The sequence below is a fragment of the Notolepis coatsorum genome, assembly GCF_963971535.1.
Source record: "Notolepis coatsorum genome assembly, chromosome: 13".
In the NCBI taxonomy this organism is placed as follows: domain Eukaryota; kingdom Metazoa; phylum Chordata; class Actinopteri; order Aulopiformes; family Paralepididae; genus Notolepis; species Notolepis coatsorum.
The window spans coordinates 36944002-36958438 of NC_140177.1; the positions used below are offsets into that span (position 1 = coordinate 36944002).

Sequence of the window (14437 nt, forward strand, 5' to 3'; positions counted from 1 at the left end):
AGGAAATGAGAGAATCGATATTTCAGCCTGCTTCTATAGCGTGCATAAGTACACATATACTATCGATAATCTAGCGTTTATTTGAAAACGATTCATAAATAGGCCGAAAAATGACAGTTTTTGTGTATGCCAGAATATTCCAGTAAATCCCGATTATCACGGAATCTTCAATATCTTCAAAATGCTATAAAACGGAAATGAAGTGATTAAAACAACAATATTGACTGCAAACAAGTCATTGATAAGCGACGGGCAGATTAGACACATAGCCATAATTTAAGACAGAGATTATGCGTTCACAACGCTATCATTGAAGTGGGTGGTGGCATTCAACCACGTTTTACCATGTTAACCAGTGGCACTGGAAGTGTTAAGGGGGATCACCTAGTGGTGACATGTTGAACAGCAGGCTTTTCCATTCCTTATTATGGGGGAGCACCTAGTGGTGACAGGTGGAACAGCAGGGTTTTCCATTCCTTATTATGGCGGAGCACCTAGTGCCAGTGGTGACGGGTGGAACAGCAGCCTTTTCCATTCCTTATTATGGCGGAGCACCTAGTGGTGACAGGTGGAACAGCAGCCTTTTCCATTCCTTATTATGGCAGAGCACCTAGTGGTGACGGGTGGAACAGCAGCCTTTTCCATTCCTTATTATGTTGGAGCACCTAGTGGTGATGGGTGGAACAGCAGCCTTTTCCATTCCTTATTCAGGGATGTGATTTCTCCGGTTTGAAACAGAATTCCGCTTTTCTGACCTAAAATAGTGGCACCGCGTGAATCATGCAGAAAAGCAATAAAAACGTTGGGGGGGGGGGGTCATGGTCATGGTCAATATTGTGCCGCGGAACCGGCTTTTTAGAAAGCAGCCAAATGCAACCGAGGCTGTTCCGAAGCTTACCAATAGCAGTATGGGGCTGCGGCACTGCAGATATACCCTACTCAAGCTTACAGCGCTTTCACCCAATAGCGCCTCTGCTGTGCTCAGCACCAATGGGAAGCAGCCATTTGCTTTTTTTGTTTTCTGAAAGGCGGCCATTACTCTAGCTCTACGATAGTAAACTTGACTCAACAACACTAACCTGAGGGCAGCAACTTTTCCGAGACAGTAAGTTCATTTGACTTATTCTAGTCTAAAGAAATATATATATTACTATTGCTATTGATAAATCTAGGTAACATGACAAATGCGTTTGTTAATCAGAACGTTATTTACACGACAACCACTGTGTGTGCACGCGTGCTCTTCCATGTATGACTTTATGTACATATGAATGCGTTTACATTTACACATAAATGCAGCTATGGCATATATTCGGCCGAATCCTTCACAAATATTGGACCGAATGTAACGTTATTTAATTAAGTTTGTAGTGTACTCCCTCGTCCTAGAACCAATGCTTTAAAGCGGTCTTTTATTTATAGGTGCATAACACTCTGGAACAACCTACCTAGTTATCTCTACACTTTTAGTAAATCGATTTTTTTAAAAGAAACTCAAATCACACTTTCAGCTGTTGCCTTAATGTGTGTTGCATTTGTCTATGGGTTTTTGCCTATTAGCCTACAAGTTACATTTTTTTTGTATCTTTACAATAATTGTGTCACTCATAGCTTTCAGCATCTTATCACCTTGTATTTATTCATTATACTCACCCTTAATCTTAAAGCTTAGAATAACAGCTATTTTATCGGGTCCTACTAATCACCCCAAAGTACCAGAAAATACCCCAAAATACCCCAAAGTATACCCCAAAATACCAGAAAATACCCCAAAGTATACCCCAAAATACCCCAAAGTACCAGAAAATACCCCAAAATACCCCAAAGTATACCCCAAAATACCCCAAAGTATACCCCAAAGTACCAGAAAATACCCCAAAATACCCCAAAGTATACCCCAAAGTACCAGAAAATACCCCAAAGTACCCCAAAATACCCCAAAGTATACCCCAAAGTACCCCAAAGTATACCCCAAAATACCCCAACATATCCCAAAATACCCAAAAGTGCCTGGAAATATACCACATGGTACCACAAAATACCTAAAATGAAAAACTAAAATGTGCACATTTTGTGTAATAGTGTAATAGTGTAATAGTGTGTAATACTGTAATAGTGTGTAATAGTGTGCTAGTGTAATAGTATAATAGTATAATAGTGTGCTATTGTGTAATAGTGTAATAGTGTGCTAGTGTAATAGTGTGTAATAGTGTAAGTGTGCTAGTGTAATAGTGTAATAGTGTGTAATAGTGTGTAATAGTGTGTAATAGTGTAATAGTGTGTAATAGTGTAATAGACACTATTACACACTATTACACTATTACACACTAGCACACTATTACACACTATTACACTACACACTATTACACTAGCACACTATTACACACTATTACACACTAGCACACTAGCACACTATTACACTATTACACACTATTACACACTACATTATTACACTATTACACACTATTACACTATTACACACTATTACACACTATTACACTATTACACACTAGCACACTATTACACACTATTACACTATTACACACTATTACACTATTACACACTATACACTATTACACACTATTACACTATTACACACTATTACACTACACACTATTACACTATTACACACTATTACACTATTACACACTAGCACACTATTACACACTATTACACACTATTACACTATTACACACTAGCACACTATTACACTATTACACACTATTACACTAGCACACTATTACACTATTACACACTATTACATTATTACACACTATTACACTATTACACACTAGCACACTAGCACACTATTACACACTAGCACACTATTACACTAGCACACTATTACACACTATTACACTAGCACACTATTACACACTATTACACACTAGCACACCATTACACTATTACACTAGCACACTATTACACACTATTACACACTATTACACTATTACACACTATTACACTAGCACACTATTACACACTATTACATTAGTGTGTAATAGTGTGTAATAGTGTGTAATAGTGTAGTAGTGTGTAATAGTGTCTATTACACTATTACACACTATTACACACTATTACACTATTATACACTATTACACACTAGCACACTATTACACTATTACACACTATTACACTATTACACACTATTACACTATTACACACTATTACACTATTACACTATTACACACTACACTATTACACTAGCACACTATTACTATTACACACTATTACACTATTACACACTACACTATTACACTAGCACACTATTACACTATTACACACTATTACACACTATTACACACTATTACACTATTACACACTAGCACACTATTACACACTATTACACTATTACACACTATTACACACTATTACACACTAGCACACTATTACACTATTACACTATTACACACTATTACACTATTGCACACTAGCACACTATTACACTATTACACACTATTACACACTAGCACACTATTACACTAGCACACTATTACACACTATTACACTATTACAATATTACACTAGCACACTATTACACTATTACACACTACACTATTACACTAGCACACTATTACACTATTACACACTAGCACACTATTACACTATTACACTAGCACACTATTACACACTATTACACTATTACACTATTACACTAGCACACTATTACACACTATTACACTATTACAATATTACACTAGCACACTATTACACTATTACACACTAGCACACTATTACACTATTACACTAGCACACTATTACACACTATTACACTAGCACACTATTACACACTATTACACACTATTACACACTATTACACTATTACACACTATTACACTATTACACACTAGCACACTATTACACACTAGCACACTAGCACACTATTACACACTATTACACTATTACACACTATTACACACTATTACACTATTACACTATTACACACTATTACACTATTACATACTATTACAGTATTAGGCTACGTTTAGACGGAGTCTGAACAGAAACCGCAAAAGTCGTCTTACGGTCTCACTTTTAATTTTGCGTTTAGACTAGCGTTTTGGGATGGAATTCTGCGTGCAGACGACGCTGTAACGACTCGAGACGACAGAGCCCCACTGTCACACGATTGGCGCATATGTCACATGACGTGCTGTGAAGACCCGCCCTACTCTGCCTCTGATTCGCAGACTGTGGGTGGGGAATGTGATTGGACCAAAGCAGAGTCACTCACAGACAAGTGGGTCCAGTATTAATAGTTGTGATAGCCGCGGGACAGATTCTTGTGTATTTAAAAGTACTGCCAATGTAGCCTTCAGGTGATTGCCATGGATAGAATCAGACATGCTTTGTTTACGCTTCTAGGCTACTGGCGCATGCCTGTGATGTAAGCAGTACGCGCGACGAGAGCCTTGATAGTAAGGGAAATATATGGAAATCTGCTAACTAAATCCTTACCAATCAATTTCTTCACTAATGTGTTTGTAAAGGTGTGTAGTAAGATGTATTAAAAAGTTGAAGTTCAAATCCTGTATGTTTTTTCGTAACAACTGCTCAAAGTCGAGGTACCGAATACCGATTTTCGAAAAATCTAAAATGTTCTGTTTGGCCTTGGGTAACTTGTGAGGGGTCAAACTAGGGGGTTTTCATGATTCTGAGTTGATTGCAATAATTAATTTTTCATTAAAATCATTCCTTGGTTGAAAAAAGGCCACGCCCACTCTTATATTTAAATTCGAAAGTAGCTTTATTTGTAGTTACAAGTAGTTACAAGTGCTGATCACTTCAGGAGTCAATCTCTGAGTCTTCTCCAGACTCACCACCATCATGACCACAATTCTTGCATGACATTCCTTTACAGACTCCACATGCTGAGATGCACTTAACGTCATTCCTCTTGCAGCTGCACCGCCGGTTGCTGCAATCTCCGTTACAGTTGCAGCTTGTGAACTGCAGTAGCTCCTCAGGAGCCATGGGGTCTAGTGTTGGGACTGGCTCATAGCCATGTACACCTAATGTCCATCCATAGTCACTGGGGTTCAGAGACATACTCTGCTGACCAGAGTGTATCGCCCGGAGTGAGGAGTAGCTGGTCTTGTGTCACAGAAGAGGTGAGCTCAGTAATGGGAAGAAATGTGATGGTGTTTATCCCTGTCCTTGTTCTGTTGGTGAATGGAAGAATCTTCACTTCAGCTCCTCTCAGGATCTTAGCTTTGTCAAGTGCCTTCAACTTCACTCACAGCTGCTGTCGTCTGGGGATCTGGCAAAGATGGTGCCGGAGAGGTGACTGTGATCCAACCCACTGAATGGAAAGGAATATTTCCCTGAATAGAGACAATTCTTAAATCTATATTGTCTCCGACAAACTGAGTGAATACATTGGTTGTTTCCCCAACCTCCATGACCACCCGATTGTGATGGCTAGTTTCACTTCCACTAGCTATCGTAAATGATAGATCCTCAAGGTCAACCGCAACCTCATCATCGATCTGCTCATCAGTTTCTTCCACAATGGTATAAAGAGTATCAGAAGTATCTTTTATGCCATCTCCATTCCTGTCATTAAGGAAGCAGTATTTGTAGTTGTGTCTCGGAATACGACTCTGTGTATCCCAGCTGGTGTAACTTGTTGAGCATCCATTTCGACCCAAATCTATGATCAAGTTGTATGGCAAGCCCCATCTATGGCAACACTCCTGATCGAGGCCGACAGGCCTTTATGAAGTTCTGCCCCAAAATGACTACTCTTTCGTCAGTCTTCACTATTGGCCTCAGGAACATCTGACTCTGGATGTGTTAGGGCAGGGGTTGGCGGAGCCCAATAGCAGAACACAGGTGGAGAAAGAATGGAGCGTTTTAGGTTGGCTTTAATGTTTACCCCCAAGCAGACCGGTTTACAACATCAGAATGTGCAACAGGTACAAGAATGTGCAATGGACGAGAGCAGGTGCACTCCTTGTGCAGCACAGGGTGTCCAGGTGGGAGGTGTACCAGAGCGGTGGTCCTGGGCACAGAGATAACAAGATTAGGACAAGGTATTTCAACAAGGATAGAGTAGCAAGGCTAGGGTTTGTTGTCGTACCTAGGAAGTTAGGTTAACACTGTGACGAGGGTAGAGCAGGATCCGTGGGCTGAAGTAGTAGTTCGCTGACGAGGGAATCCATCACAGCCGTGTCAATTAGTGTCCCACTGGCAGCGTGGGAATCCTGGGGTCGGATGCTGCCCATACAAGGGTGTGAGAGGATGAGGGGTGAGGAAGGCTCTCACCGTGACTATGACAGGATGTCAGTCATACTGTGTGCTGTGGGGTATGACTTTGGGTCTAGATCGACCATGGCGATGTCGTTGCATACAAACTTTAGTGCAGTCTTTATGATCTGAGTCTTCTCATCTCCATGCTCAAGATTAGCATGATGCTCTCACAGAATGTTGTCTGTGTCATCTTTGAGGCAGAGCACATCTGCCCTTCTCTCCTGTGATGTGAAATACAAGATGTCATGGAATTTATCTTGGAGTTTCTTCTTTAGCCAATACTTTGAATAAGAGAGGCTCTTATCTGGTGACAGATCAAACTGCTGTAGCTTTTTGTGGACTTGGTCAAGAGTCATCACCCCATGCTCGCGTTCTGAGTCTAACCAATCACAGAATTCAACAAAAACAGCCTCTCGTTCCTCATCAATTTCTTCCTTTGTCCTCTATCTTCAGTCTTGGAGTAATGGCCACCTGTCTCAAAAAGAGTTTTGCAGCGCAAATGGTACATGGTTTCTTCTGCCACAAGGTCATTGATCCCTTCCAGACGTCCAACAACTTCAGTGCCCCAGTCATCCCCGCAACTCTGTGCTGTCTTCCGCAAGCTTGCCTTCAGTCTATCGGCAGTCAAATTATCTGGCACTCTGTATCTCTTTCTAGCTTCCTCTGGAAGTTTTGTAGATCCGTGCAAAGAAGAATGCATACATTCTTGTACAGAAGCTGAATGGACCATGAACTTGTAGAACTGCATGCAGAAGCTGCACTGAAGTCAGAGCAAGTGCATCTTCTCTTCTTTGCTGACTCTTTCTCTGCCTTTAATGTTTGGCCTGAGTTCTTGGTGACTTCAACAAATCTGTTGTATAAATCAGCTTTACACTTTTTGTGGTACCTATGTTCTGAGCCTCCTTCAAACGTTCCAAAATCTTAGCATTTTCAACTACTTGTGCTTGTTCCAAAAAAGTAGGGTAGCCTTTAGGAGTTGGCTGTATCAGCCTCTGAGCTGGTGTCTCCGGGCTTTCACAGATGAAACAATTTAGCAAAGTTGCGCCTATGTTACATAGCTAACGAGTACGAAAAGTTGACAACTAATCATGGAGTAATACATCATGGATTTAACGTTAGCTAGCTAACCATATTATTGCGCCTACTGTTACACAGCTAACAAGTAAGCAAAGTTGATAACTTGTACAGTATGTTACATTTAATTACCAAAGTAGTGACATGAAATATTTCAAGTAAAACATTTAGATAATACTTACATATCAGGCGTAAAAAGCGGTCTGTCCATGATCAAATGAAGGTTGCAAATGGCTTCAGCATGTTAACTCTAAACGTCCTCACTCTGAATGCCAACCAACTATAATAATAATAATAATAATAATAATAATAATAATAATAATAAGTCCTAAAAGGGCAAATAGTAAAGTAATCAAACAATTTTTATGCTAGCAGTGGAAAGGCATTGTGGGGGGGTGCGGGGCCGAGCGGGAAAGGTGGGCATAGCCATTTTTCCACAAAGGAATGATTTTAGTGAAAAATAAATGATTGCAATCAACTCAGAATCATGAAAACCCCATAGTTTGACCCCTCACAAGTTACCCAAGGCCAAACTGAACATTTTAGATTGTTCGAAAATCGGTATTCGGTACCTCAAATTTGAGTAGTTGTTACGAAAAAACATACAGGATTTGAACTTCAACTTTTTAATACATCTTACTACACACCTTTACAAACACATTAGTGAAAAAATTGATTGGTAAGGATTTAGTTTGCAGATCGGTCAAATATCTGATAAAATGCCCTTACTATGACAACCCTTTCGTCATCGTTTTATGCGGTTTGACAGTTTAGATGATAGCGCAAAGGTTTATCGTTTCTAGGAATTCCACCCTGGAAGGTGGTCTCACTTTTTTACGGTTTCACCCCGTAAAAACGCTGTTTCCGTATAAACGAAAGGCACATCCGAAAAAATATTTTTGCGGATTCACCTGCTAGCGTTTCACCTGCTAACAGGGCCTTACACTATTACACACTATTACACAAAATGTGCACATTTTAGTTTTTCATTTTAGGTATTTCGTGGTACTTTGTGGTATATTTCCAGGCACTTTGGGGTATTTTGGGATATGTTGGGGTATTTTGGGGTACTGTGGGGTATTTTGGGGTATACTTTGGGGTATTTTGGGGTATTTTCTGGTATTTTAGGGTACTTTGGGGTATTTTGGGGTACTTTGGTGTATTTTCTGGTAATTTGGGGTATACTTTGGGGTATTGTGGGGTACTTTGTCTTTGGGGTATTTTCTGGTATTTTCTGGTACTTTGGGGTGTACTTTGGGGTATTTTCTGGTACTTTGGGGTATACTTTGGGGTATTTTAGGGTATTTTAGGGTATTTTCGGGTACTTTGCGGTATACTTTGGGGTATTTTGGGGTATTTTCTGGTACTTTGGGGTATACTTTGGGGTATTTTAGGGTATTGTGGGGTATTTTCTGGTACTTTGGGGTATACTTTGGGGTATTTTAGGGTATTTTCTGGTACTTTGGGGTATACTTTGGGGTATTTGGGGGTCTTTTCTGGTACTTTGGGGGTATTTTGGGGTATACTTTGGGGTATTTTCTGGTATTTTTGGGTATACTTTGGGGTATTTTGGGGTATTTTCTGGTACTTTGGGGTGATTAGTAGGACCCATTTTATCTCAAAATTAGTATTTTAAATCAAGTGAATTGAGAAACATGTTTAAAGTAGGGATGCACCGAATGGGAAATTAAATTACAATTGAATTTCAAGAATCTGCAAATAAGGTGGTCTGTCCTCATGAGCAATGTAAACATTGTATCATTTAGATACATACAGTGAAAACTGGATACAACATCCACAATCAATTACAAATGAAATGTAAATTTCAAGAATCTGCAAATAAGTTGGTCTGTCCTCATGAGCAATGTAAACTAGTAAACAAAATTGTATCATTTAGATACAGAAAGTACAATATATTGAACACTGTGCTGCTGTCATTTCCCCCTAATGATAACCTGAGATGGTGAATTATAACTCACAATGAAAATTGTTCAGGAAAGTGGGTATAGAGTAGACATGTTGAACTAGATAAGCTTATGATAAGCCTATGATAAGCCAGCCTTGTCTACTTATTAAGGAAAAGTGGGAGGTTATTTTTAATGAACAGTAGCTTCTCTGCTTTATCAGCCATAAGTCTGTTCCTCTTCTCATCAAGCACATGAGAGGCAGCACTGAACAGTCTCTCGCTGTCAGTGCTTGTGCATGGAGCACTCAAATACTTGCGTGCCACCTTGGCCAGGTCAGGAAAGCGGTCTTGTTTGTTTCTCCAGTATCCAAGAGGGTTCTCGCTTCTGGGGATGGGTACTTCTGAGAGATAATCATCTAACTGTTGAGCAGTTGGGCTTGTCACCCTCCTGGCATTTGAGAGGTTTGAGAGAATAAGATTTTATTTAAAATGGGGACAGTGCATAATGAACATTTAGTCAAATGTATTTACGCATGCCAGATCACTTGGCAGACAAATAAAATCATCTGACATGTCAAAAGAAATTACAAGATTAAGAGCATATTACATAACAGCACATACAGTACTAATAAATAAATATCACATTCAGTAGCACAGTACAGTAAGTAACCAAGTCAGAACAGAGTAGCCTACCTATTTGAGGTAGTATTCTCTTCCATGATCTCGTTGAACATATCAGACAACGAGGGTTGTTGCCCCCTCTCCTCTTCCTCCTCCTCTTCCTCTGCTGTAGACAGACGAGCCCTTTTTTCTGTCGTCTGCGTCACGTCTCCTGTGCTGTGCGCAGCAGCCTCCGCTCCAAGTGGGTTATCCTTATCCAACACAGCCTGGATCATGTCTCGTGCGCTTTGCTTTTTCCCTGCATCAAAATAATTATCTTTATATCGCGGGTCAAGTACAGTCACGATACAGTACAGGGGATCAGACTATATATCAGCAAAACGTGTGTTGACAGACTCCAAGAGTGTACTTTTCATAGTTTTTACTCCACGGTCCGTTTCAACCTCTTTCATTAGAAGACGCTTTAGAGCCGCAACTAACGGTATAACGTCTGCCACCGATGCGTCAGATGAGCTAATCTCTCTAGTTAGCTGTTCAAATGGGGCAAGAATGGAGAGAATGTTCTCCATTAAGAGCCACTGGTTTGGAGTGAATGATGCGGGGAGCTCATGATCTGCCCTGTATGTAGCCAAGGTTCGCTTTTGCGCAAAGATACTTTCCAGCATATAATAAGTACTGTTCCACCGTGTACTCACATCTTGTTGGAACCGTTTCCTTGTTACTCCAAGCTCATCTTGTATTGTCTCTATGCGAGAATAGGCCAGTTGAGAATGTTTGAAGTGACCAACAATCTTTCTGCCTACGGCCAACATATCTTTTACACTGCGTTGAGCCAACACTCCCTCGTTCACAGCTAATTGCAGAGTGTGGGCCATGCAGCGTATTCCACTCAGATTGCCTTGTTCCATAGCTTTAGTCATATTTCTTGCGTTATCACTGACTATTGCGTGCACTTTAGGTCGGTCGATATTCCATGTTTCGAACATATTGGCTAATGCCAAGGAGATGGCTTGTGCTGTATGAGACCCCCTAAACTCTTGTGAATGCAGCAGAATCTTCTGCAGTTTAAAGTCCTTGTCGATCCATTGTGCAGTTAGACTGAGCATACTGGTGATGCTTACGTCTGAGCTCCATATGTCTGTCGTGAAGCTGATGGCTGTAATATCTGTAGCCAATAGCTCATGTATGTGATTAGCAACAACATTGTACAGTTCAGGTAAGCACACGTCGGCTAAGTGTCGTCTGCTAGGCAAGGAATAACGTGGCTCAATGTGCTCAATAAGCCTACGAAATCCAACGTCCTGTACGACAGAAAACGGTTGATCATCCATGGCGATGCATTCCATTAACTTTCGCGTAATGCCCTTTGCCTTGGGACCATCACTGGGAAACTTTTTTACTTTTTCAAAAAGGTGCTCCACAGAAGGAGTCGGGGCGCTGGGGAGGATTTTTCTTTTCTGTGCGGCAGTGACTTGCTCATACTCCGCATATTTCTCCGGGTGTTTTTATTTCAAGTGGTGGAGTAATCCCGAAGTGGTGAAAGTCTTTGCAGTTACACCCCCTCGAGAAACGTCAGCTGAACACGTTGTACAAATCGCAATTCGCGCATCTTTCTCTGATATTTTGAAATATCTCCAAGCAGCAGACATGTTGTCTGTGAGCCAGCCTCAAGCGTATTACCTTGACGTGTGATTTTTGTAACTTTTTTCTACCTTGACCTGTCGCGCGCCATGCTTGTCGCCGCGTTTTGATGACATCATCACAACAACACGCAGGTTACAGGTTGTTTCTGTTTCGGTGATATATTTTCGGTGAAAAAACTCTTTCGGCCGAAAGCTGAAAGGAAATTTTTGGCCATTTTCGGCAGAACATTTTCGGTGGCCGAAAGTTTGGTGCATCCCTAGTTTAAAGTGTTTAATAGTAGGTTAGAGAGAGAGATACCTGGAGGATAGAGAGAGATACCTGGAGGTTAGAGAGAGAGATACCTGGAGGTGTGAGAGAGATACCTGGAGGTGTGAGAGGGAGAGATACCTGGAGGTTAGAGAGAGAGATATTTTATTAATTTTATTTGTCCCTCTCCAACCCCTCTCCCACCTTCCTCTTTGATTGATTGATTGAAAATTGTATTAACAGATTGCAGAATGGGTACAATACAGTACAGCTCAATACACACAATTGTTAAGGGGATGCAGACCAGAGAAAGACTTTCGTCTTGTTTACATCAGGGTCCCCCATTTTCAATTCATCATAACATATGACATACATGACATACAGATAAACAGTACTGCTACATCTATACATTTATGACATACCAGATTTACAAATATAGTACTGTTTGTGATACAAAAAGCGTCTAAAAAAAAGAGTATAACATTTGACGTAGAAACTGTACATTGGAGTAGGTGGGGTGGGGGTGGGGAAATGATGTTGGAGGTGGTGGGGGGGGGGGGGGGGGGGGGGGTTGGTTAGGGGGGGGGAACTGTACATTGGAATATCGACGAAACCTTACTTGGTCCCAAGAAAAAAGAATGGTTTCGAAAATGTTCAGGTTTTTTTCTTAACAATTTCAGAGCCTGCCGTGTTTTCCTTTTTACCCCCTTGAATGCCCAACACCACTTCAATGTTAACGTTAATATCGCCTAATCTATGTTTTAAATTATGGCTATGTGTCTAATCTGCCCGTCGCATTATCAATGACCCATTTCCAGTCATTGTCGAAGCGGATTGTTTTTTTATCGGTTCATTTCCGTTTTATATCATTTTGAAAAGCCCTCGTTTTCATGGAAAAAAGAAGAGATTCCATGATAATCGCCCTATACTGGAATATTCTAGAACGTTGTCATTTTTCGGCCTATTTATGAATCGTTTTCAAATAAACGCTAGATTATCGATAGTATAATGTGTACGCTGGTACCACGCGCTGAAAATCGATTCTCTCAGTTCCTGATTGCTTTTACAGTCAAACAGCCATACCACATTATAGGGGGAAAGCTTATATCTCCGTGAAAACGGGTCTGATTATCCTAATACTGGTAAAATAGATTCCTTACCTGAGATCAGATGGTATCCAAATGGATTATTCCAATTCCTGATCGCCATTCCGAAAATCGATCCTTTTATTGATCCACCGCGTATACTGTAAAACACATAATCCCCGCTGCTCTGAGGGTCCAGAATGAAGCTGATCGACTCCGGTCACATGCGTGAGAAGTAAAATGTGGAGTCCGGGTTTTTTTTTCTCATGCCTTTTCATTGAGTCCAATCCAAAGGGGTGAATTACTATCTGGGAGACGATAGGGGGCGCTTTTGGCCTGGAGTGGCTGATTTACCAACGGTAGACTCGGTTGATGAAATATAAATTCAGATCGCTAATAAAAAAAAAACACGAATATTCTCGTGATGGGCATTCAACCCGCGGGGGGTAAACCAGAGAAAACTCGGGTTGGGCAATCAAAGTGTTAAGGCGCAATCACATCCCTGCTTATTATAGCCCTAGTCGGCAGGGTCTTTAATCACCCTCTTCTCCTCCTCCTCCTCCTCCTCTCTCCTCCAGGGTGGAGGTGATGAAGGAGTAGTCAGCATCAGAGCTCTCTTCACTGAGCTGCTTCGTGCCAGGAAGCCTCTTGTTCTTCACAACGGTCTGATCGACATGGTCTTCCTCTACCAGGTAACCTGCTGATGTCACGATAAGCACTAGGGATCCCATAGACAAATAGAGCTGGCGGAGGATGGTATATTAAGAATATAAGCCTGGCGACCAAAGTGTTAAGATCAGCACTAGGGATGTTAAGATCAGCACTAGGGATGTTAAGATCAGCACTAGGGATGTTAAGATCAGCACTAGAGATGTTAAGATGAGCACTAGGGATGTTAAGATGAGCACTAGGGATGTTAAGATGAGCACTAGGGATGTTAAGATGAGCACTAGGGATGTTAAGATGAGCACTAGGGATGTTAAGATCAGCACTAGGGATGTTAAGATCAGCACTAGGGATGTTAAGATCAGCACTAGGGATGTTAAGATCAGCACTAGGGATGTTAAGATGAGCACTAGGGATGTTAAGATGAGCACTAGGGATGTTAAGATGAGCACTAGGGATGTTAAGATGAGCACTAGGGATGTTAAGATGAGCACTAGGGATGTTAAGATCAGCACTAGGGATGTTAAGATCAGCACTAGGGATGTTAAGATCAGCACTAGGGATGTTAAGATCAGCACTAGGGATGGGCACGGCATGGTTTTATTATACTGCACCTTGTGTACACTGTTTATTTTTCTCACATCTTTATATTAAGACTTAATTATATTGTTTACACTGTTTATTTATTTCTCATGTTTTTATATTCGGATACAATTTTATTGCCTATATTTATGTCTTTCTACTATTACCCTGCCCATACCTGTACCACCCTCCCCCCTCCCCCATGCTGCTATGATGCCCACATTTACCAAGGAGATCAATAAAGGAACATCTTCTCTCCTTGTGTTGTCCTGTCTTCTCTCCTTGTGTTGTCCTGTCTTCTCTCCTTGTGTTGTCCTGTCTTCTCTCCTTGTGTTGTCCTGTCTTCTCTCCCTGTGTTGTC

General features: G+C 40.9%; 1 protein-coding gene across 1 annotated transcript in view; it reads left to right on the plus strand.

Annotated features, from left to right (window-relative positions):
* The window catches only part of toe1 (target of EGR1, exonuclease), a 75021-nt gene that overhangs the window by 26223 nt on the left and 34361 nt on the right, over positions 1-14437 (plus strand). Inside the window, exon 6 of the mRNA XM_084327637.1 lies at positions 13407-13520. Within this exon, the coding sequence (XP_084183763.1) occupies positions 13407-13520 (114 nt within the window). The remainder of the gene's footprint in view (positions 1-13406; positions 13521-14437) is intronic.